General features: G+C 48.6%; 1 protein-coding gene across 1 annotated transcript; it reads left to right on the top strand.

The window, feature by feature from the left end:
* Positions 1–22: 22 nt before the first annotated feature.
* Positions 23–25,748, top strand: LOC125757554 (uncharacterized; the record flags this gene model as incomplete). Its single annotated transcript, XM_049413134.1, has 2 exons — positions 23–1,293; positions 25,610–25,748. Coding segments are annotated over 2 exons (1,410 nt in total), but the record flags the coding sequence as incomplete, so codon positions are not given.
* Between the last annotated feature and the right edge of the window lie 4 nt (positions 25,749–25,752).

Here is a 25,752-nt window from a genome sequence, read left to right as displayed (position 1 = left end):
AAGTGAAACGAGAACGCTCGAACTTGAAATCCAAAGGCTCAGTCTCCAGATTGAGTACGAAAAGCTATTGCAAACTAGAATGAACGCGGAACGTCTCAATGGCACGTTGTCCAACTCTGGGTCGGAGACGGGTGATCAGAGGCGACGGTGTTTCGATTCTGTCCAGCAATGTGCAAAAGTGCTGAAAGGGTTTCGCCTGCCGAGTGACGCGGATGTGCCATTATGGTTTGAGGAAGTAGAAAAACTGTTTGCTACTTACCAAGTACCGTATGAGAGTCGCGTGCATTTGGTTATACCAGCACTAACCGAACGAGTTCGTTACCTACTGCGTAACCTCAACCCTGAAGAGAGTGCAGATTACGAGGCAGTTAAAGCAGCAGTACTGACGGAACTGAAGCTTTCTCCGGCAGAGTATCTGCAGAGGTTTGAACGAGCAGTAAAGCGGAAGGAAGAGACGTGGGCGCAGTTCGCGTCCCGCGTGAAAACTTATTTCTCATACTACCTTCAAGTGAGAGAGGCCGACACGGTAGAAGTGATGACCGAACTCATGGTTGCTGACCGTATAAAATCGGGACTAAGTACGAAGGGTCGGGAGTATGTGAGATTAAGGGAAGGCGAGGGATGGCTTAGGCCAACTGAGATCGCTAAAGTGCTCGAAACTTTCGAACAAGCGAAAGGGAAAGGGCGTGCTTCAAAGCAACCAACCGTAGAAATGGGGCAGAAGCCGGCGACACGAGTTGAGAAAGGGGCCGTGAAATGCCACTTATGTCACGGCTCAGGCCATTTCGCTAAAGAGTGCCCGAAGCCTAGTGATAAAGAGAGCAACCCCAAAAAGGCTACGGAGCCAAAGCGGAAGGTCGAAAAGGTAATTTTAACCCACGAGACGGAAATTGAAATACCTGATGGCGTCCTTAGCGCAAAGGTGAAGTCTCTGAAACACGAGGGTGAAGGCACAAATAAACTGCAGCTAATTCCTGTATCATGTGCAGACGTATCCGCAGATGCAATTTTGGATACAGGGAGTGAGATAACTGTCATTCGGGAGAGTCTGCTTCCGCGAAGTTTAGTAGAGCCGTCTGGCACGGTAAGATTGGTGTCTGCTTTTGGTAAAACGATCGAGGCAAGGCTAGCTACGTTGCCGGTAAAATTAAATAGCCCGCGAGTGGTGACGCAGCCTCAGAGCGTCGACCTACTCTGCGCGTTAACTGATGAGCTCGTCGAGGGCACAGATTGTTTGTTGACCGAGGAAGATTGGAAACTTTTGTTGAAGGCCAGCAGCCCTCTGGCACCCTGTCGAGCACCGGCCGAGCCTGCTCATGAGGCAGAACAAGCAGTAGAGAAACCAAAAGTTGTGGCCTGCAATCTTACCTTGGAGGAAAAAGACGTTTCCGGGGAAGATGAGCAAATTGATGAAGAAAGGGAGGTGTCATTAGGCCAAAAAGAAGAGTTCCGCAAAGTGCAGTTGGGTGACACTACGCTAAAAAAATGTTGGGATGATGCTCGTAGTGGGAAATCCGGCATGTTCATTTTAGACGGAGTGTTATACCACTGCGACTCAATAGCAGGCACTCGAGTGAGTCAGCTAGTGGTCCCCAAAGATAAGCGTACTGAGGTAATGCACTTAGCCCATGAGCCACTATGTGGGGGACATCTAGAGCTAAAGAAAACAAAAGCTCGCATTACGTATAACTTCTTTTGGCCGGGTATGGCGAAGGAGATATTAGACCATAGTCGTTCGTGCCATGAATGTCAAATTCGTTCAGACAGGCATCGCACGGATAGGGTGCTTATAACTCCGCTCACTAGACCCGAACACCCTTTCCAAGTTGTCAATGTAGATGTAATCGGACCCCTGGACACACCGTCAGCGAGAGGGCATAAGTACGCGCTGTGCTTAGTGGACCTTTGCACGAGGTGGCCAGAGGTGGTACCACTGCGCTCTTTGACAGCTAAGGCGACTTGTGATGCACTGATTGAGATCTTCAGTCGCACAGGCGTTCCGGAGATGATCTGCTCCGATCAAGGCACTAATTTTAAATCTCAGCTCACGCAAATGATGCTGGAAAAATTAGGCTGCACACCAAGATTCTCAACGCCAGAACACCCAGAGAGTAATGGAGTTGTAGAGAGGTGGAATCGAGTACTGAAAAACATGTTGTATCATGTCGTTCAGAGAGACTCCAAGAATTGGAACAAATTGATCCCAATGGTTTTATGGGCTTATCGGGAAGTTCCCCATGAGGTAACCGGAGTAGCTCCGTTTCGTCTATTGTATGGAAGGAATCCCACGGGACCGCTTCTAATACTGCAGAGGACATGGACGGGAGAAATGCCGGTGCCGGCAATATTGAGAGAAAGCCCCGCTAAGTATTTACAGCAACTTAAGGAGCAGCTCGAGACTGCCGCTAATATTGCTGAGCTAATGAGTGCAACTCATCAGGAGAGTTACGCCAGTGCGTATAATCGCAGCACCAGGCTCAAAGCTTTTAACGTTGGCGACCAAGTTGTGGTTTTCGACAATGATCGGAATTGTAAGATGTCACCTAAATAGCTAGGCCCATTCACAGTGGTTGGACGTGAGCGCGAACATTCTTACCGTGTTGAAACATCTGAGGGAAAGGTGAAAAGTGTCCACGCCAACAACATTCGACCTTACTATGCAAGGGTCAGTCATATCGGGGTCGTCTTCGATGAGGACCATGATTTTGGGGAGGTGGAATATGCTCCACAACCAACCACTATAAAGCGGGAAGAGCTAGTGCTAACGAGCGAGAAGGTTGCTCACCTTGATGCTGACGCGCAGGCGGAAGTACAGGCGGTGTTCCAAAGACATTGCACACTCTTTGACGGCACCCCGGGTATAGCGAAGGTATACGAACATAAGATAGAAATAGAACCGGGCCACCAGCCAAAAAAGGTGTTTCCTTATCGGGTGCCGGAACTAATAAAGAAGGAAGTCAGCAGGCAAGTTGACGAACTTTTGACTTCGAAGTTGATGTACCCCACGGAGAGCGAGTTCGCACATCCGGTAGTATGCGTCGGAAAGAAAGATGGGACTATCCGCATGTGTGTGGACTACAGGGCGTTAAATGCCGTCACCAAAGTGGATGCGCTCCCTATGATGAATCCTCAGGAATTGATTTTCCGAGTAGGTAGAGCGCAGTTCATTACGGTAGTGGACCTTAGGCGCGGGTACTGGCAGGTACCGATGGAAGAGAAGAGTCAGAAATTCACCGCGTTTGTAACGCACGAGGGTCAGTACGCATGGAAACTGATGCCTTTCGGGCTAAAAAATTCCGCGGCAACCTTTCAAAGAATGGTGAATAAACTCTTGTCGCAACATCAAATGTATGCCACGGCATACCTCGATGATATTCCTATTTTTTCTAGCACTTGGGAGGAGCACCTAAAGCATCTCGACTGAAAGCCAGTCCGGAGAAGTGTCAGATTGCGCAATCCCACATACATTACCTGGGGCACATTGTCGGTTCAGGGACACATGCACCAGACCCTGAAAAAATAGCAGCGATTAAGAACCTGGTACCACCGCGCACCAAAAAGGAACTACGCAGCCTGTTAGGACTTTGCGGCTACTATCGCGAGTACGTCCGAGGATACGCAGAGGTGACGAGCCCGCTCACGCTGTTAACAAAGAAAGCGGTACCTAATAAGATACCCTGGCCGGAGGAAGCCCAGGCGGCATTTGAGATTCTCAAACAATCTTTGTGCGAGGCCGTGGCGCTTAACACTCCAGAGCCATCTCAGCCCTACTGGCTCTTCACAGACGCATCAGCTACGGCGGCGGGAGCATGTTTGGCGCAAATGTCAGCCGAAGGGCAAGAGAAGCCTATCGCCTTGGCAAGCCACCGCTTCTCACCGACCCAGATGCGTTGGTCGACCAGTGAGAGGGAAGCGTTCGCAATAATATGGGCCTTAAAGAAGTTTGACTACTGGCTTTTCGGTGCCATAGTAAACGTCGTTTCCGACCACAATCCGCTGTCGTGCCTTGCAACTTCGACTCCGCACGGGGCGAAATTGACAAGATGGGCGCTGGCGTTACAGCGATATCATGTGTCAGTACAACATCGGAAGGGCGTATGTAACGGTAATGCGGATGCATTATCAAGGCTCCAGAATAGTTTATGGAAGCCATAAGAATGACAGTGCCATGCCAACTGGGGGGACGTGAATGTTCCTGCCCACTTGCTGCTGTATATTGTGGACTGTGTGATTGTCAATTCAAGGAACAGACATTAGTGATCATACTGCTTGAAACAGCAATGGTGTGCTTGATTGTTTAGCATGTACTTGTTTACATTTCTTGTATTCTCCTATCTTGTTGTCTTGCAATTGTGTTTAATGTTTGTGCAGACTGTTGTATGGTTAGAAAGTCCAGCGACCTAATCGCGGCAGTGCTTTATCGTATCACTGAGCATAGAACAGCCCAGCGTACTCTTTAGGGGGGACGTGTTAGGTTTTGGCCGCTCATAAGTCGATCGTGCAGACGGGATGGCGCGGCACTGTACGTCGTACAAAGCTTCTTTCTCGGCTCGCTCTCGGCGTGGTCTGTGACTGTGCAATTATCAACGAAAGCAAACTGCAGGGAGCAGCTCGCTCCCTGCAGTAAAAACATAACTGGGCCGATCACGGAGGCAGTGAAAAGCCGCGTTAGGGGCAGCAAGCTTTTTGAGGACGGTGAGGGAGAACCACAACATCGACTGACAATAATATAATTGTTACGTATTGTGAACCACTTCGAAGACGAAGACTTAACCACACAAACACAAGCTTGCGCTTGTGTTCGTGTGGTTGTCTTCGTGTGGAACACAAGCACAAGCAAACACAAGCTTGTGTTCATGTGGTTAAGTCTTCGTCCTCAAAGTGGTGCGCAATAACGTAACAATGAATAGATACCACGTGGCCTAAGCAAGTACCCTTATAAATAATATCTGGGGTTGAACTTCCCAAACCCATGATATGATTATGAGGGACGCCGTAGTGGAGGGCTCCGAAAATTTCGACCACCTGGGGTTCTTTAACGAAAATGCAACCGCCGTGGCCGGGGTTCCAACCCGCGACCTTTGGGGCAGCATTCGAGCGACATGACCACTACACCACCGTGGTGGGGCATCGACTTACAAGAAGACGAAGAAGATGGCTTACGCCTTCCAGTCATCTTATGGAAATGCATAGGGAACCTGTGAGTTTTTTTTATTCCACCGTATCTAAACAATGGCTTAATTATCTGTGGCCGATTTTGTGGACGCTGAGCACGGGACCGACGATCAAGAGGTCGCACGGGCAGGTTCTGAGATGGTATCGTACCTGGTAAACGGTAGCGCCTTTTCCATCCTGCGAGAGATAAGCAGCATTAGCCGGCGGAAAGCGCGCGCGAACGATCGTCTCAGTGCGCGCTTTCTCCCCGAACATCGCAGCCCCGACGCGGTAGCGAACGTCTTCGTCGCGGAAGGGAGTGTTGCACACACCACTCGTAGCCGATGGCTGTTTGCTGGTTCTTAGCTTCACAACCCACGCTTCACGCAGTTTCTTGCCCCGCGGGTACCAGTGCAGGCTAACACTAGACTCTGTTGCGTAAGTCCGGCACTGCTGCATCTAGAAGTACAGCAGCATGTTCGTCGCCTTCGGAGGCAGCCACTCCTAGTACAATGGGTTCAATTGGGTTCAAAATGCGAGAAAAGCACCGCATTTGAGCCGACGACAGCGCAGGTAGAACTCGAAACTCGTTTTCAAAGCACGCGGCAGCGCTCCACAATCAGCCGAGGCGGCTGCTGCGACCACGTGATCCTACCGAGCACGTCACGCCGACGGTGGCGCCGACGTTTCCAGTGGGGACCTTGCGCCCAATATTCTAACTAGGGGTACAGCAAAGCGATAGACGGCTCACTTATGATCCGGCTCGCTTTGCTGGACTCCTAATTTGAATTTGTACGCAACCACCTCTAATATACACGTATTACTCCATTCCTGTATGCGCATGCGTGACAAACGGATATATATGAGGAGCCCGGTCTTTCCTGCCAATAAACAGTCGTGAGTAACGCTCGTATTCGACTTCGTTCTTTTTTATTGCCACATAGGTTTTTAAGAGATAATATTTTGTGTGTATATCTACGGTGTTTTTTTTTTCTAAAAGAGCCAACTCCAGAAACAAAACTGGGCTAAATTTCACGGGAGCCTAAGCATATTTCACTCTTAAAACCATCTTAGTCAAAATGGAACGATACCTGATGGTAACGTCAGCTCAAAAAGGCAGTTTTCAATACAAAAATGAGCCAAATCCTGCAACTCTTTGAATCTGAGCCAGATGCACTAGACCAGCGCTGCGCCAACAATCGTGACCAAAACAATCAAAATGGCAGCACCCAACCTATTTCGTTTATGTTATTGTTTCTTTGCTATCGCGCGTTCCTTACACAATTAGTTTTTCTTGGGCGCGCTGGTACTTACTCAACAAGGAGCCAGCCGAAAACAGACGAACACAGGAAACGGTGAAGGCGACAGGAAAGCGGCTAGACTACCAACTCTTTTAATCACCAAAGCGAGGCTCGTATCACACAGTGTGATACGACGCATGGCCAGATCTTTGTGGATTGTGCTGTTGGCGTCATATACGAGATACCACTGACGTGTGCGGTGGCGTACATAGGCTAGACGGGTCGTTGTGTAAACACTAGAGCGTGGGAACATTTGAAATCGTTAGAAAAGGGAACAGGATCGAATCTGGCCCTTCACTGTAAACAGTGCAAATGTAAGCCGGTACTGCCTGACTTGAGAATTTTGGGCCGAAGTCATGGAAGAATGGCACGTGAAATACTTGAGGCGCCTTTCACATTGCGATAAAGGGCGAAGCATGTTGTAGTGATAGCTCTGTGGCATTGCGCAGAATGGAACAAGATTTCCTGCAATCTTTTTTGTAATCTCGAGAAGGAAACGAGGATGCGAAGATGACACACAGTAATAGCATACCATGTTTTGTGTTATGCCTATATGGTTCGGTTGATGTAAAGAGCGATAGGGATATGACCATGTGACCGCATGAGTGTATACATTTGAGCCTCGCTTTGGTGATTAAAAGAGTTGGTAGTCTAGCCGCTTTGCTGTCGCCTTCACCGTTTCCTGTGTTCGTCTGTTTTCGGCTGGGTATAATTCCTTCATGCAGTGCACCAACTAGCCCAACAACGAGTTCTACTAATACTTACTCAAGGGCGTAATATCGCTGGGCAAAACTCGAATTGACTGAGTAAGAGGCCGACTTTCCTACTTTCTGCCTCTTAGTGTTTCTTTTCGAGTATTGCGCTATACAGTATCATGTCCTTCTTTCACTCTAAGACGGTAGATATGAAATAGATGACAAATGAAATGAAGATGTTGGTTTAGAAGGAAGGCGGCTTGGGCTAGTCGGCATGTCATGATGAATGCTATAGCGGGAACTGAGCACTAGGACAAGGAGACACACGATGACGAGCGCCAACATCTAACTGAGCTTTTTGGGCAGAATACAAAAATAAGTTACGACAAAAACCACAAAGAACAACAATTCCTAATGACGACGTGCGAGTAGCTATCTGTAGAACAATTCCTAAGATGCTCTTTCAGCCGAATATTTTTACACCTCCCCGTTTGTCCCACGTACACCGGCCCAGAAGAAAAAGGAAATTCATAAACTACTGCGCAGGCGCATGGGACAAACCTGGACCTATGTTCAATGCTACAAACAAAAGGGCTGCAATTAGGTGTTTTGTCAATGGCATTCATTAACCTGGCACACATGACATGACATGACATGACAAGAACTTTATTGGAGACCTGAGGAACTCGAATCTGGGGAGCCGGAGGCCCCCAGATCAAGTTGGTGGCTCCGCCCACGTTGGGACTGGAAGTCCAAGTTCCGTCGCGATGTCGTGGGCCCTCTGGACGGCCTGGGCTGAATACCCGCTTCTGCTAAAAGCTTAATCCCTGGCTTAGTGGATGAAAGTCGCGTTATCTGAGCCGCTGTGTGAACTTCTATTAGCTCGTCAGTGGTGTTGTGGAGGCCAAGCTCCAGAAGCTTCTGGCACACAATTGCGACATTTTCTGAGGCGCCGAAAACACAACATTCACACCATAGCGTTCAGCTACGATCTTCAAATTATGCGTTACCTTATGCTGATACGGGATAACCGCAAAGCCCCCACCCTCGTTCGCGCGATTTCGGGGTGACTGTGTGCCGTTTCTTTTAAACTTCTTAAGTAGTTTTTTGCAGGTTTCTGCAATCATAGGTAACGGATAACTAGATTTAGTTAGCCTGCTCAACTTCATTTGCACACTTTCCGTCACTGCATGCGCGCAAGACTGCCGCGCCGCAGCATCGATGCAAGATAGAGCAATTCCATTCTTAACTAATTTTGAATGCCTAGATGAGAAATTTAGCGGACTTTTCTGAGACCTAGGTTGATAGAGCCAGCATGTATGGGATGATTCAAAACGAAGCCGAATGTCTAGGAACTGCAACTCGGAGTTATTAGAAAGCTCAGACGTAAAACTAGGGCCTAGGCCCCGATTCGCTAAAGACTTGCTTAGCTTGATAAACACGTTCTTCAAGCCCGCCTTCAGCTGCAAAGATCAGGTAGTCGTCCACAAAGCGGAAAATACGAGAAGCAGTACTACCTATACCCCTAGAAACGGTTCTATCCACTTTAGATAAAAATATATCGCTATGCACAGGGGCGACCCGAGACCTTATGCACACCCCTGACTTCTGGAGGTAGTGCTGGCCTCGCCAGCACACGTATGTGGATGATAAATACATGCTCAGTAGTACCAGGAAACTTTGAAGAGAAATGCCGCACTGTGCGACAAAACGCTGCTCATCACTGTACTGCGTAATGCACTCCTCGCAGCAACCATAAGTTCTCTTTGCGGGATGGCATAAAATAGATCCTCAGCGTCTAAGCTGAACGCTTGGCACCCTCCTGGGTTCTAATCCTCTAAATATCGTACTAAGGCCGGCGAATTGGACACCAAAAATGAATCTTCTAGTTTCAAATTCGCGAGGTGCTCCTGAAGGTAGCCCGCCAGAACGCATTGCCATTTATCCCTTTCGGAAACTATTGAACGAAAAGGCATGCCTACTTTATGGGTTTTCACTGAGAAGAACAGTTGTAGAGACAACCCGGCGCTGTTTTTAAGAGAGGTGCGCAACTACATAGGTTCAAGTCCTCCAACAGCGCCAGGGCACGGTTCTTTACTTTGCTGCACTTCGATGGGGCGGGAATAAAGTTCTTTTCCAGAGCCGCACGTGCTCTCTCTAAATACAAGGCCTCCGGAATCACCACGAACCCTCCCTCCTTTTCGGACTGAAGAAGGCAAAGGCTCGAAGTGGTGAAATGGTTCACGAGCTGCTGAACGTTCACCGAGTCTCGTGCTCTTGCCGGCGCACCGTTGAGTACCTCGATACATTCCTGCGTGCACCGCAGGCGGACGTCATCTGGCACACGGCGGGAAATACTTCTAGCCATATTAGGGCCTAGGCCTTGGTTTTACACTGAGCTTCCTAGTAACAACGAGTTGCAGTTCCTAGACATTCGGCTTCGTTTTGAATCATCCCATACATGCTGGCTGTATCAACCTAGGTCTCAGAAAAGTCCGCTAAATTGCTCATCTAGGCATTCAAAATTAGTTAAGAATGGAATTGCCCACGGAGCAAGAATTCTTGAGGAGGCGAAATTGCGCTCGCTCGGGCGTCCTAATAAAGTCACGGAATCGGGCACAGCGCTCACGCGCCCTCTGTCGTGAGAGTCCGCTAGCGGAGAAGGAAAAATGCGCGCGTCCCTCTCACCGCGCTCTCCAACGAAGCTCGTCGGTTCAAGGCCATTCGTCGCCGATTCGCCGTTCGCGATTCACGTCCGAATGGATGTGTTTTTGTGCGTCCTCGCCGGCTCCATATTTTAACGCGACAGCGTTAAAGAGCTCGTTTCGCAGAAATGCCGGTGTCGGTGTCGGTGAGGCTAGCAATTGAGAAGGCGATGCGCACGGGGCTCGATTACGCTATCGCGTTCTACTCTTAAAGGCGAAGCTCAAGCCCACTCCAAGTTTTTTGGTAAAATAACGAGAAAAATGGCGTCACATACAGGAAAATTACCAGCGTGATATAATTTGTGCAACGCGAAATATATAATTTTTGACAACGTAAACTCAATGATTTAGGTATAATTTGTTTCAACGAATGATGGGACTTACCCTATATGCCTTCAATTCAGATTTAGGTTGTGCGGCGGCCGCATTTAGATGGAGGCGAAATGCTAAAGGCCCATGTGCTTACATTTAGGTGCACGTTACAAAACCCCAGGTGGTCGAAGTTTCACGTTGTCTTTTTTGAGAAGAGTAGACAAGTAGCTGGGACAGTGCGTGGAAAGTTTGAAGGCACGGCGTCTCGTAACAACACTGGCCGTTTTGGTTTGTCAGGGAGAACTTCGCCACCAAGCTCGCCATTATAGCGCCGCCTGTATGTCACTGTCCGAGAAGTGCTTCTCGAAAACATAGTCACGAGGCCTCAGCCGTCGGTCTTTTCGTGGTAACGCGCGAGCCCACGCTTCCAACCTCACTGGGTCACTATAGAACTTTGAAGGTAATTACCTTCTCCTTGCAGGGCGCGTATTCACTGCTGCAGTTCGGCACGACACATTTCCGCCCCATCCTGAAGATGCACTAGTCGAAATCTGCACTCTCCTTTCTCGCGGCGTGAAAAGCGCGCGCAAACATCGAGGAGTCGGCGCCGCCGGCGCAACGCGCGGAAGCCATTGAGAGCGCTAAAGAGAAAGAAACCAGCAAATCGCGAAGGGAACTTTCCCTCTCAAGGCCACCTACGCATGCGCGCGCCCGACATGCGAGCGAGGAAGGAGGGGCGCGTGCATGCGGCGGCAGACGTCGTCTGCTCAGGGGCCACTACTAGCAGTTCGTTTCAAGCGCTGTACGTCCTATAATTCTGGCAGTATCGATTAGTAACTGCAGCTAAATATCTGTCATATCTAGCGATCGATTTTACACAAGGAAATCTTAGAAATTTTACAATGTACGAGGCGCTATCACGATTTTTATGCGTCGCGTCCATAGAAAAGCATGTAAAAGATGGCAACTGGCCGAAAGCGTCATCTGTCGTGCTTCGGCGTAAACCGAATTCCGCCGTGACGCTATCGCGCCGCCCTCGCGCGTTGCCGCGGCCTAGAGATTCTCCTCCTCAAATACTTCTTTCTCCGTGGAATTGCCCTATATTGCATCGATGCTGCGGTGCGGCAGTCTTGCGCGCATGCAGTGACGGAAAGCATGCAAATGCAGTTGAGCAGGCTAACTAAATCTAGTTATCCGTTACCTATGCTTGCAGCAGCCTGCGAAAAACTGATTAAGAAGTTTAAAAGGAACGGCACACAGTCATCCCGAAATCGCCCCAACGAGGGTGGGGACTTTGCGGTTATCCCGTATCAGCATAAGGTAGCTCATAATTTGAAGAACGTAGCTCAACGCTACGGTGTGAATGTTGTGTTTTCGGCGCCTCAGAAAATGTCGCGATTGTGTGCCAGGGTAATGAATGCCATTGACAAAACACCTAATTACAGCCCATTTGTTTGCAGCATTGAACATAGGTCCAGGTTTGTCCCATGCGCCTGCGCAGTAGTTTATGAATTTCCTTGTTCTTGTGGGCAGGTGTACGTGGGACAAACGGGGAGGTGTATAAATATTCGGCTGAAAGAGCATCTTAGGAATTGTTCTACTCGCATGTGTCCAAACACTGTAGGGAGTGCAAAGTAGGCAGCAACGAGTTCTGCCAACCGCTTGTGAATAAAACCAAGATTTTGTTTCGTCACAAGGACTGGTGCACACGCGAGTTGTTGGAGGCTTTCAAGAATAAAAATACACGGAGGTGTATAAGTGAACCTTCAGTATCTCTTGATGATTGTGAGCTAAAATATTTAGGTGCCACTTTGTGACGTAGATATATCTGTGTCCAATGATCTTATTTCATCAAATGTTAACTGTGTATATATGTCATCTTTCTAACATTAAACGTTAAGTTGTGAGTCTGCGCGAGTCCTGTTTTCCTCGTCTTTGTCTTTGTGTTTTTATCGCAGTTTTAGTCGTCATTATCAATTTAAACCAACTAGCCCGACATGGTGCTCTACTTCAAATGACAACAACACGTGACAAATGACGAGCAATGCAAAAGTATAAAGAGCACCGATCTATCTCTTGAAGAAAAAGAAGTGATCCGAAATGGCGCGGCATAAGACGAGCTAAGAAGAGCTGAAGCATTTTGAAGACTTTCTATAGATGCCAAGAACAATAAAAAGATGCCGAAAGTCCATAATCGTGCGCCTTTTGCCGGGAAGGACCACTCGCTCTACAAGTCTAGCCGTCGCCATCACGCCCATGCGAACAAGGACGACACCGACGGAAGCACAAGGATTGTGTTAATTTTGTCGCAACACATTCCTCGTTATCGTTCATTCGCTGCGATTTAGACTGCTTTTACGAGCTGATTCAAGCCCAAATGAAGTGTTCTAATGTAAAACTCAAATGTACTCCTGCACACCGACAATAGTGGGCTATATGGATATTGATTTCAGGTCTTTCGGTGACATGAGCACACTGGCAAGAAATTGTTGGAGCAGGCCCGACAGCAGCAGCAAAAAACTGCGTTTTTCTCAGTTTCAGGTAAAGTGGGCTTGGATCTTCTAGAGAAAAAAAACGCCTCATATGTATTAGATATGCGCCCTTAGACCGGTGTTGTGTAAGAAGTGAAGCTAATATTCTTGCGGTAATATGTCTCAGCCAGGTATGCACGACTAACTAGCCCAATTAAGAATGAATTCTTTTAGAGGTAGATGGTTCTCGATACATGCACGCCGCGACTTTCAGCTGTCCGACTCAGGCAACGAGGAACCACATGATCCTCGCCTTGCTCTGGCTTGTACGGCAACTCAACAATATATTAATAATGTTGCTGTCGATGATTAAGACGTGGTAACTCCGACTTCAGTGTCAAGTAAATAGCCGAGCTTTAATGTGCATTTTATTTATAAAGGCACTGAGCGAATTGGTTCGCGTGTCGTGACGTATTTATTTGCGCGACATATATCTTGGTATAATATGAATCGGACAAATATCAATAATGATTCTTCGTAAATAGTCTCAGACGCGCATCATTTATCACTCAAATGTTGCAAGATTTCACACGTTGAGGACTTTACGGGCAAGTGGTTTACGAGAAAGTCTGAGCAGGTTTTTTAGGGAGCTGCTAAGATCTCCAGCCCCGTTGGGTAAGAAGGGCCTCAGTAGCTTTTTCATAGAGAGCTCTCGCTTTTAAACCTTACAGCCGTCCATAAAAACAAAACGGCATCCCATGCTGACCGGCCGATGGTAGGATACGACTGTCACAAAATAGAAAGAATTGGTGGGATTACACCTTCGCGGTGCAAGCAGGTTAAAGGGCGATTACCTCGCCAATATGCAGCTCCTTCCCCTCCAATCGTGGCCAGTCAGTCAACTTCTCCTTTCACGTGCGTTCGTGAGACGAATCGGCAGGCCGCACCAATGCGGGGAGATCGAGCGGCCGTGGTACTTGCGGTGTGTTCCTGAACAAATACCTTATTTATCATGCAGATTACTGAGAATTTGGTTATACACTGGAAGCTGTAAGGTGCCGTCCGGGAGATCGCTTTAAGGGCTTTTTAACACGAAAGTGCTTTATGCCGGAGTCCACCACGGCTCCACTGACGCATTTTCGTCACGGATATGACGTTGTAAAATATAAAGGCTAACAGATGGTAAAGAAAAAAATTGTTGATCCCTCTGTCATAGGAATCGCTATAACACGAAAGTGAAATGGGTCGTCACAGAAGTAGTTGATTGTTTATAGTGAATCGGTACATCAGAGCTTGTATAATGTCTATTGTTGTTTGGCAGATGTAGCACCGCCTTATGTGGACACACTCACGTTGACGCCTAGTGGCACATTTCCGCGCCGAAGACTAACGCCCATGATCATGATTTACCCCTTGTGGTAGCTGAAGTTCTTAACATATACGTGGACGCCGCATATGTTGAATCCCACGCAAATATGGCATCAACAAGCACATAATAAACACTGATACGCGGTATGTCCTCCTCGAAAGCGTCGTGAAACGCGGAGAGAAACGCTACGCGCGTTGTGTCTTCCCTCTAGCCTGGCAGTTAATTCTCACAGGGCAAGCGGGGAAGGAGGTGCGGCAGCCAGGCGAGCGTCGGAGAGCTATTTTTCGATATGGATGGACGCCATGAGCGAGGCTGGAGCTGAAGCCACCACCTCGCGGTGTGTTAAACGAAAATACACTGATATTGGAAACGCGCCTAATGGCACGGTCGCAGCAACGGCGCGTTTTTTAAAGACGATAGTCTTTCTTGGGGAACTTAAACGCAGAAATTTTGGTCTGTCTGTCTATCTGTCACCTGATTCAGCCACCCGGCCAAAGTTCAACGACGTGCTTACCGCCAACCCATTTTTCTGGTACGGCTGTTCATACTTGTGAACGTTGTCGATCAAAAAGTAAATATTACGCATATGTGAGGCGCAACATCACTAGTTAAGTATTAGGTGGTGTGTTCCTTTAATAGAAAATACATAAATACATATTTCTAAAGATCCTGGTTTCTTAAACTGTGCTGAAAATGCGGCTGCGCTGAGAATGCGACGCGCCGACGAAAGCCCTCTGCCATGAAGGAAGGAAAGAACTTTCTTCCCCCGTGCCCTCTGTACAAGCTCGTTTCCCGACATATTGCCAGATGGCGCCCATATCTCACGCAGCGTAGAGTCACTGTAAAATTTCAGAGTACCGCAAAGGTAGGCTGCACGCGGGCAACATTGGGCGGCGGCGGCCATTTCTCTTCCAGACCGTCCGGCGCGTTGGTAGCGTATGTTGAGAAGTGACCGATCTTTTCGCCTCGATGCCGTGTTACGCTCGGTGTAACTGCAATATGTGTGTGTGTGTTTCTTCAACAGGATATCAGAAATGATTCGAGTCATCGACAGCCATGGATCAACTGCGCGGTAAGCGGTGTAAGCTAATGAAACGTGCGGCGAATGTTGCCATGTGCTCGCGAACTCTCTTCGTGGCTTCATCGGTCTCTTTTCGTGTCACGGCCGGGTGTGTTCCCAAGGTCCGGAGCTGTAAACATAGTTGCATTAGTGTAATGACCGTGTGAGATGCCATTTACTTCGACACTTGGTGAACATTGACTGTTTGCACTAGCTTTGCAGTCGGTGTTCAGGTTCACTTCATAGCGCACTCGAGAACATTATCGAACATCGAGAACATTCAACATTGCGTCCTTCGACTGATCGCTGACGCATACCTTGCTTGCGTACCATGCTTGCTGTGCAGCTGAGTGTTATGTGTAATAGAAGTGGTGTGTGCACGGTAAGTGGAAGTTGTGCGTGAAGTACTTATGTTCATGATGGTTAGCGCAAACTCAACACAGACGAAAGAAGAAGAAACGACGACGCAAGCGCTTTCGTCTGTGTTGCGTTTGCGCTAACCAGCATGAGCATTTTCCAACTCGCCTAATTCGCTACCCTCCCATAAAGTATTTATGTCTCGGTTCGGAACGCCAGCACCCGAACGCACGGGTGAATCGGCGTGCGGTAGGTAAGGCGCATTTTATTTTGCGAATACATTGTCATCAACAATGATTTACATCACTACTTAATCGTTTCATTTCCTATTTTCTGTCTCCTTATTATTGCCAACGTTGCAGATCATTGCAAATACTTTGCTGTGTTCCGACAAACTTTTTTTTTGTTGGCGTTGGCAGCGAGTAAGCCTATTGGGTTCGGCTTCCGCACTGCTTTTAATTTCAACTTTTCTTTTGGTAATGCACTCTTGTTAAAACTTGCTCGGCCCAGTGCTTTACGTTATTTGGATCAGAAATAGCACATCCGGAAAAATTTTCACGCGCATGCTACTGTAACACAGTATGTATATAGACCTAGGGCTCGCATGAAATCGAGTCCCTCAATGCGCGAAAAGATAAGCCTTTTTTTTTGTTGTGACCATTTCTCACCCACTAAACAGTATTGTAAGGGTACGCTCGGCGCAATGCAGCATTAGCAACCTTTTTCTTGAAAAAAAAAATTAAGAAAAATACGCTTTTTAACATTGCCGTATACCAAGTTTATCAACACAGTTCCACACTTCAGATTTGCGCAGTGGAAAATAATCATGCCACAAGTGCCTTCAAGGTATACAGTAAACAGTTATTTTAATAAATCATTGATTTCGCTCTCGTGCGTGACACGCTTATAACTCTAAATGCATGCACAATCTGTTCAACAGATCGAGATATAAACAGCCGAGCAAATAGAAAGGTATGTAGTATGTAGTTTTCAATATCGCTTAACTTAGCGAACCGAAACGATGAAATATCCTGTTGCATGAGAGCTTTTCCAGCAAAGTTTGTGTAGTTCACTGCAAAAAGGAGTGTTCTTCGAGGGGGGCGAATTGATTTCGCGGCCAACTATGCAGCCGCGTAGAATGACGCTCTTTGACGTTAATGTTTCCCAGACTGCTGTATAAGGCGTCACTGCCGACTACGGCGCCAGGAGATGGCACGTGCTCGGCGGCCGCCTCAGCGAAGACGACGAAGAAGAAATAAAGAATGAGGAACGAATGTTTCCTTTGATGTGTCTTAATTGATATGCACGACACAACATATTTTGGCGACGAAGATTTACGAGCCCATGTGCTACCGGTCTGACCTTCATCTTCGTGAGTTTTGTACGTTCGCCTGTCGTCCTCTACGATGAGTGTTTCTGGACTACAACCGCCACCCCCGTTCCTGCCGTCACCTGGACACCCGGTCATCCCTTGGGAGCAATGGATACAAGCCTTCAAGAATTACATGGTTGCTTCGGGCGCCTCCGACCTACCTGCTCTACGGCGGAAGGCGATTCTGCTCAACTGCTTGGGCTTGGAAGGACAGCGCATCTTCCAGACTCTGACGGCAACGGACGACCCGGGTCTTGCGGCTTCGAGCCCCACGGAAGGGACGTTGGCGTCTCCTAGCCCGGATGACTTCGACCGTGCCATCGCGACGCTGGAAGGTCATTTCAGGAGCAAGGTGAACGTCACTACTGCGCGTCACCGGTTTCGTCGACGTACACAAGCCCCAGGTGAGACTGCGGCGGATTACATCACCGCTCTGAGAAGTTTGGTAGGAGCGTGGGATTTCGGTGACTTGGCGGACGACATGATACGCGACCAGCTGATAGAGAAAACGACCAGCGAGTATTTACGTGAACGCCTTCTGCTGGAAGAGTCCCTAACGCTTTCAAGGGCCCTTACTATTGCAAAAGAGGATGATCAGGCGACAAGTGAAGCCAGAGAACTGTCCCGAAAGGAATCACAAGTTCATCGTGTTAAAGATATTTCAAAGGAGAGAGAGAAGCATTGTAGCACGTGCACATGCTATAAGACGCTAAGTCAAAGTCAACAATCCTTCAAAGAGCAGGAATGCTATCGTTGTGGTTCGGCGGAGCACCTTGCAAATAGCCCTCAGTGCAAGGCCAAGACACATAAGTGTCGAAAATGTGAGAAAATTGGCCATTTGGAAAAGGTGTGCAAGTCGCTACGAAAGTCCGCGAAAAATGTTCAGCATGTCGCGGAAGATAGCGATACAGCTGACCCAGACGATCACTTAAGTGTGTGTCAAATCTGGAGCCGTAAGAAAGGAATTTACGTAGTATTAGAAATTGAGGGAATTTCGGTGTCATTCTTGATAGACACCGGATCATCGGTTTCCGTTCTGGCTGAGGACCTTTACAAACGTCACTTTTCTAAAGTGTATCCTCGGACATCTACATCCGTTCAGCTTCTCGATTATTCCAAGTCCGCCATTCCAATTCAAGGATGTTTCATTGCTGCGGCCTCATTCAATGGTCGATGCACCTCTATCTTATTGTACGTTGTGCCTGGAGGAACAACCATTCTTGGATTAGATGGCATTGCGGCCCTGGACATCAAGATTCAGGGGTCACCGCTTAAGTGTCTTCTGATGACGCAAGAAACTCCTGTGTTGCCTGAAGAGTTACGTTTCGAATTCGAACACCTATTTTCAAAAGAGCTCGGAACTGTTAAAGGCTTCTGTCACAAGGTCAAAGTTCGCGCGTCTGTTCAACCAGTGGCCAGCAAGCTGAGACGGCTGCCACTTGTCATTCGCGAGCAAGTCTCGGCAGAAATACAAAAATTAGAAGCCCAGGGCATCATTGAGCGCGTCGACTCGTCAGAGTGGGTGTCACCCATTGTGGCAGCTAGGAAAAAGGATGGCTCGATTCGCATGTGCGTTGACCTACGGGAGCCAAACAAAGCTGTGATAGTGGACAGTTTTCCTTTGCCACAAACTGAAGAACTACTGAACAGCTTGGCTGGGGCGCAGCGATTCTCAAAGCTCGACTTAGCTTCTGCGTACCACCAGTTACCACTCAGTCCAGAGAGCCGTGACCTTACTACCTTCATAACTCATGACGGACTCTTTCGCTTCAAAAGGGTTTGCTTCGGACTAGCATCGGCGCCCTCAGCATTTCAAAAGATGATGCATTTGATCCTAAAAGGGTGCAGATGCGTCTTATTTTACATTGACGACATCATCGTGTATGGACGCTCCCGCGAGCATCATCTGGGCAATTTGCGCGCTGTTTTGAAACGGCTCTCTGATGCGGGCCTCAGGTTGAACCACAAGTGTGTTTTTGACGTCGCAGAGCTCACTTTTCTTGGTCATTTTTTCAGCGCTAGAGGGTTATTCCCACTTATGTCATCCATTGAGGCGATAACCAAGGCACCGTCACCTAAAAACATAAGCGAACTTCGTTCGATGCTGGGACTTGCAGGTTTCTACTCCAAGTTCATCCCCCATTTTTCGGGCGTTGTGGAGCCAATGCGTGCCTTGCTTCGAGGAAATGCACCTTTCGTTTGGACTGCGGCAGCACAAGGCAGTTTGGAGCGACTGAAAGCTCTTCTAACATCTTGCGAGGTTCTTCATCTTTTCGATCCTCACTTACCGGGGTACGTCACGACTGATGCCTCAGGACATGGATTAGGTGCGGTACTTCAGCAAGATAACGGAACCTCATTGCAAACTGTCGCGTTCGCCTCGCGTACCCTGCAGCCACATGAACGGCAGTACTCAGTTGGCGAACGTGAGGCTCTTGCCTGCGTCTGGGCTTGCGAACATTGGCACGTTTACCTGTGGGGGAGACCTTTCATCTTACGGACTGACCATGCGGCATTCGTTACGCTCCTTTCAACGAAAGGAACCAGTCACCGTCCATTAAGGATTGCGCGCTGGTCCTCACTGTTGGTGTGCTACAACTACACCGTGGAATACAGAAAGGGTAGTGGAAACGTCGTAGCTGATGCTCTTTCCCGGCTGCCTGTACAGAGTCTACTCCGCGATGCACCCGAAGAAGAATTCATATGCTTCCTGTCTCCAGTCGTTACCATGCAAGAGCTTCAAGAAGCCAGTGCCAACGACCCCGCTCTCTCTCTCTCAAGCCAAGCACTTCACTATTACTTCTTGGCCTGACAAAAAATCTTTGTCGAAAGAGCTGCTGGCTTACTTTCATGTGCGAGCTGAACTCTCAGTTGTAAATGATATCTTGTGCCGGGGTGAAAGGATTGTCGTGCCAGCGTCTATGACACGCCGTTTTATGGATCTGGCCCGCGAGTCACATCCAGGCATTAGTCGCACCAAAGCTCGCCTGAGAGAGTCCTATTGGTGGCCGTGCATGGACAGTCATATTGAAGAGCTTGTGCGCACATGTGTGATTTGCCAGTCCTGTGACAAGTCTGCACGTACCTCTGCAGCGCCAATGCAACCCGTTACTCTTCCTGACAAAGCTTGGGAAAAAGTTGCAATCGACATCGTAGGACCTTTCACGCAAGCTTCAGCCGACTGCCGTTTTGCCATTACAATCATTGACTATTACAGCAAGTGGCCTGAAGTGGCTTTCGTAAGAGACGCGACCACATCTACAGTGAAGAAATTCTTACTTGAACTTTTTGCACGCGAAGGATACTCACGTGGTCTCGTATCCGATCATGGGCCACAGTTTTCATCAGCAAATTTTGAAGAATTTCTCGCAGAACGTGGAATCAAGCATTACAACTCTTCTGTGTACTACCTGCAAGCTAACGGCTTGGTGGAACGATTCAACAGGGTATTGAAGTCATACATACAAATGGCTCTGTTTGAACGCCGTGATATAAAAATAGCTATGCTTGAATACCTGCAAATATATCGATGTACGCCTCACGCGACAACTGGTGCTGCGCCCGCTGTACTTCTTCATGGACGCCAACCTCGAACAAGGCTCGACATAGCGGGCATGCCCGACAAGTGCTTCAGCACGGACCCGTCAAGGGCGATTGAGCAGTTGCGAGAGCGCGTGAAAAACAAGCAAACCAGGTCCAAGAGCTATACAGATGAAAAACGCGGGGCCAAGGAACCAAACTTCGCCGTTGGTGATTACGTGCGGGTTAAATTATCTACCATTCCTGGGAAGCTATCTTCACAGTTCTCCGCGCCCAAGAAGATCGTTGAAAAGCGTGGACCAGCCTCGTACTTGTTGGAAGATGGACGAGAGTGGAACGCGTCCACGTTAGCTGCTGTTCACCCTGCAGCTGTCAGCAAAATGAGATCAGGCACATCTGCTGTTATGAACTGGTCACCGGCATCCACTCAATCGTCTGGTACAGTTATGGGTGATCTATCGCATCCTGGCACATCAAGAGTGGATAGTCATGAAAATTCGGACTCTCCTGAACCACTTGCAGCAGACAGTGCGCAAGTTTCACTCAATATGTCGGGATCTCAAGCGCGTATTAGAAGGAGTACTCGTAAAAAGAAGACACCGCAGAAGTTCAAGGACTATATTAGGTAGCAACTATTTTTTTTCGCAAAAGGGGATATGTCGTATAAGGCGTCACTGCCGACTACGGCGCCAGGAGATGGCACGTGCTCGGCGGCCGCCTCAGCGAAGACGACGAAGAAGAAATAAAGAATGAGGAACGAATGTTTCCTTTGATGTGTCTTAATTGATATGCACGACACAACACAGACAGAATGCAAAAATATAAGAGATTCCCGGAGTAGCTCACCGGCAACCGAACGTTGCTGGTGAGCTACTCCGGGAATCTCGTATATTTTTGCATTCCGTGTGGGAAACATTAACAGCTCACCAGCAACGTTCGCGATTGCTGGTGAGCTACTCTCTGGCATCTGCATGACGCGTTTTAAAAAGCGACGAAATACTTCTGGGGACAGTAGTACTGCTAAATGTCCGGCCACGCTCTGCATTCAACGCGCCTGCACCCAAAGCGCTTGGAAGGGATATGGCGGCGAGAGGTCACGTGATGCGAGTAAGCCAATCGCGTCGGCGGCAGCGCGCGGAAAGCAGATGCGATACTCTGAAAATATTCTAGTGACTCTAACGCAGCGTAGAATTACTGCATATGATACCTTTAGGTAGCAGAGTTGCGCATCTGTCTTCCAAACACCGCTAGCAACCATGCGCTGCGGAGACGCTGACGCTGGGGCCAATTTTTGTGTTTCTCGATGGCGCCGCTGCAGCGAACTGGATTGACACTAGTCATTCACATGAAGGTAAATCACCGGTCTTCGACAAGCCAAATATATCGACCGGTCACCCGGTAGGTATGTTGCCTGCAAAAACGGAATGAGTCTTCGCGACATAGCCATGGTTGCTAGCCAGACCTATGCGCATCTCTGCTACCCAAAGCAAGCATATACAGTAACTCTAACGCAGCGCTCCTTAATCGTCTTTCGACGACATTTGCAGCGAAGCACGCAGATACGCGGCCAATTTTTGTGTTTTGTTTTTCGAGCCTGGTGGCACACATGTCACCACCCCGTTATAAAGGGGACGCTCATAGCATCCATCTATATCCGTCCAGGCAAGACCACTGTGAGAGGAAAGTGTGCAAGATAAAAGGCACGTTCATGTAGACTCCGTTATGTGTTTGGCGGTAGCTCAGTGGGCTAAACGCCCGCCAGCCATCGTCGCGGACCGAGAGGTCACGGGTTCGACTCCCGTCAACAGAACTTTTTCTTATAAGTTTCTTCTTTGCCATCTGATGGCGTTCATTTTGCTGACGTAATTCCGTGACCGAAATACGCCATGAAAATCTTGGTGGACCCCGGCATAAAACAATTTCGTGTTAAAAAGTTTCGTCACCGGGAGTCGAACTTACGACCCCTCGCTCCGCAGCATGCGGCGCGAAACGACTCGGCCACAGACGACGCCTTGCTCGCCATAATAACAGTGAGCTATTTATATACACCATTTGGTGGTGGCGATACTCGGAGATCAGTGGTACATCGGCGTGTTTTTGTTTTCACTAGCAAGATGGCACGAAGGGCTCGAAGGGCGCGCTTTAAGGGTCATCACCTCATGCGTTGCGGTGAGCGCGCGCAGGGCGTGGTCACCCGTGCGCGTTTGCTTACCTCGTAATGGCGGTGGTTTGTACATCTCGCGCTCTCACCGCAAGTTTGCGTTGACGTTACAGACAGCACAAAGGTCACTTCGCTTACTGCAGTGGCCGAGTTTGAGAAAGGAGCACGCTGCTCACAAACAAATAAGTTACAACTGTGACAGTTCGCGCTCATCCTGTGTATACTTGTGCATTCGTTTTGTGCGTCCTCTTTTGTGTTTGAGCAGCGCGCTTTAACTGTCGAGCTGTGACAGTTAGTTCGCGCTCATATTGTGTATGTTCGTCCGTGCGGCCTTTCTGCTTGAGCAGCGCGTTGCAAGTTTCAAGCTGCTTGCTATTCTTCGCGTGACATTACAATTCGTTGCTACAGCATTCACTCCTTTGTCCATGGGGCGAAAAAATGCACAACAAACGGTCAACTACGTCTGTGAAGACGCGTTTCACTTTCGTGTTATACCGACTCCTATGACAGAGGGATAAGCCATGTTTTTTAGTAGGTTTCATCGTTGGATGTTTTAGGAGAAATGCAACTGTATTGCCACCGTGGCGCCAGGAGGCAAGCGTCGGCAGCGAAATTCCCCGCTAGCCTCTAGCTGTGTTTATTTGCGGTCTTTTATCGTGTACCGAAGCCACCGACCGGACCCACGTGACTACAACCCACAAATATCGCCTCACATGATCTTCAGCAACCATAAAAACCATTTTAATTGGCAGCGAACGTTGGCGCGTTTCGCATGGTGTCATTAGACAGTTATAGTTTAGCGTTTGCGTGATAGCGGGGGTTAAGCGAATAGCGTTACCATGCCGCAAACGTTGGTTGCGGAAAGCGGGTTTCAGTTTAGCGGGATAGCCTTTACGTGCCCAAGCCAGGACGGTGGCGCGACCTAGCGAAGGGTGAATGCGTTAAAAAAATTGAAAAGAACAAAACCGAGAAAGAAAGAAACCGAGAATGCTCGCCTGTATCCCCGCACGTAGCAATATTACTGCTTGTTTTAGTGAAAATAAAAGTAAATAAATATGAACTAAGCACCAAAAGCGAAAATTTTCATGTTGCAGACTTGTTTACACCGATCTTCTAGATAGGCCTAGGGACGTTCGAAATGGGAAGCGATTTCAAAAACTACGCTAGGTTATCCGTAATACCGTGTCGTCGAATCTACCGGAAGGCAAGCGAAGCCATTTCGCACAGTCGTTTGCTACGAAAGAAGTGGATCCATCCACATCAACGCTAAATTCAGTTCGAAGCGGGCGTCGAAAACCGCCGCCATGTTTTACGTACACTATGTTAACCACGCAAACACGGTAACGCTAAATCTGAAGAACAGCGTGCGTACGGTAAACGCTACAGGCCACTTACGGTACTGCACATGCGCATTTCGGTCCCGCTATTCCATTAAGCCCGCTAAACTATAACTGTCTATTAATCGGTCTCGCGCCGTGGCCGGTTACGTTGCAAGTGATGCGCTTTACGTAGGTGCATTTCTGCGTGTGACCTCCATTTTAGCTAGAAGTGCGGCTGCTTCTAGAAGCCTTTTGTTGAAATTTCGACTGTTTTCGCGAGCATGCGTTGCCTACATGATCGTCACCACGTTATCTGCGCGCCGCGCTTCACCACTAGAGGCAACGCGCAAACCTTCCTTGAAGAGCCACGGCCCGTATTCTCAAAAGGCGACAATCGCAAAAGTATCGCTTTTGGTGCGCGCTGATTGGCTATTGAGCAAACCGGAAAAGTTAGGGCGCCATCTGGTAATTCCGCCGACGTCAATTTTGCGTCATGGTGCTCGACGGTGCTCTCGACATATTTGCAATAAACGAAGGCACCGTTAACCGTCGGTTCGTGGTGAAGTCTAGCATTGCAGTGACGTAGGCGGTAGCGTCTAGTATTCAATCGTCGGTGGATATACGCAGCATTTTTTGCGCTGAAGCTTTCATCGAGCATTACCTTGGGGTGTTATCAGCACTCGTTCTTTGCCAGCGCGTGTTTTTTCGTGGTTTGAACGTCCCAGGAACACGAACCGTGCGTTGCTCGCGTGGTTTATCGCGAGCCGGCAACATGTAGAGATCTTGAGACGATGTCGCTGCGGCGGTACGCTACAGCTGAACTCTCCGAGTACGCCGTGTTAAACTCGCAATGAAAATACGTTTCACTCAAAGTTGCATTCTTTAAATATTATACTGTGCAATAAATAATCGAACAAAAAAACGTTGAAAGCACTTTCAATACGTCTTACACTTCAAGTAGCCACAGCCAAGCCGGCCAAGCCTGGCCACTGCGTAGAAGCAGCAGCACACGCTCGAAAACGCCGCACTCGAGTTGCTCTGCGCTCGTACGGTGCGCTCACTCCTGTGTTGTGAGACATTCGTACTACCAACGGCCAGTTGCAACAATGACGTCACAGGCAAGTATTTTTTTTTACTTATTGAACTCATCAAATTCTACGTCACCAAACGCGATACTATCGCCTTTTGCGATCGTTTGAGAATACGTGCCCAGTAAACAGGCCCCGACTTCTTTTTACGCCTTGCAAGCAAGCTCCCTCATTAGTTCAGAAGGCCGAGGCGATCACACTTTGCAGATATCACAATGCTGCGCGCCACGCTGACGCCTCATTTTGCAAAATAGCTCCCGCGCCCCTCTCCAGTCCTCTTTTCCCGCGAAGTGACGTAACACTGACCTCATCGATTGGCCCTCTGCATAGCGAAATTTCACCTTGACCAGTGATGTAGTTTTGGCCGCGCTGTTGTCGCGCCAGTCGTGTATTTGCTTACCTCGTCAATGCATCGCACCGGGCTCCCTCACCGCGCCGCCTACGAGCAAATGACGGTTAACTGACACCATCAACACGTGGAGCAAGCCTTGTTCGGTCGTTTGCTGCGGACCTATGCCGCATTTGCTGACGTCGTGTTACGTTGCCGATGCGGGCGTAGCCGCGACGACGGGCTACGCCTACACCCCTGAGCTTCGGAGAAGGTTGGTGAGGCCGAGCGGCGAGAAACTGAAACCAGCCGAAATGATTTTTCTATCTCCTGCAACTTATGTATTAATGCACTTATTCGCTAAATACTTGTCGCAGCGTGCTCACATTGGACAAGCGCGCAGTTATCTCTTCACACATTTCGGACTGCGTCTTTGTCGAGCAGTCCGAAATATGTGCTTGTCCAACGGTCCAGAACACGTCTAGCCTGGCACGGGAAACCGAGGTCTGCAAATGAGACG

Source organism: Rhipicephalus sanguineus, chromosome 3 (genome assembly GCF_013339695.2).
Source record: "Rhipicephalus sanguineus isolate Rsan-2018 chromosome 3, BIME_Rsan_1.4, whole genome shotgun sequence".
Taxonomy (NCBI): Eukaryota; Metazoa; Arthropoda; class Arachnida; order Ixodida; family Ixodidae; genus Rhipicephalus; species Rhipicephalus sanguineus.
The sequence above is the reverse complement of the archived record's forward strand: the minus strand, read 5'-3'. Positions and strand labels throughout refer to the sequence as shown.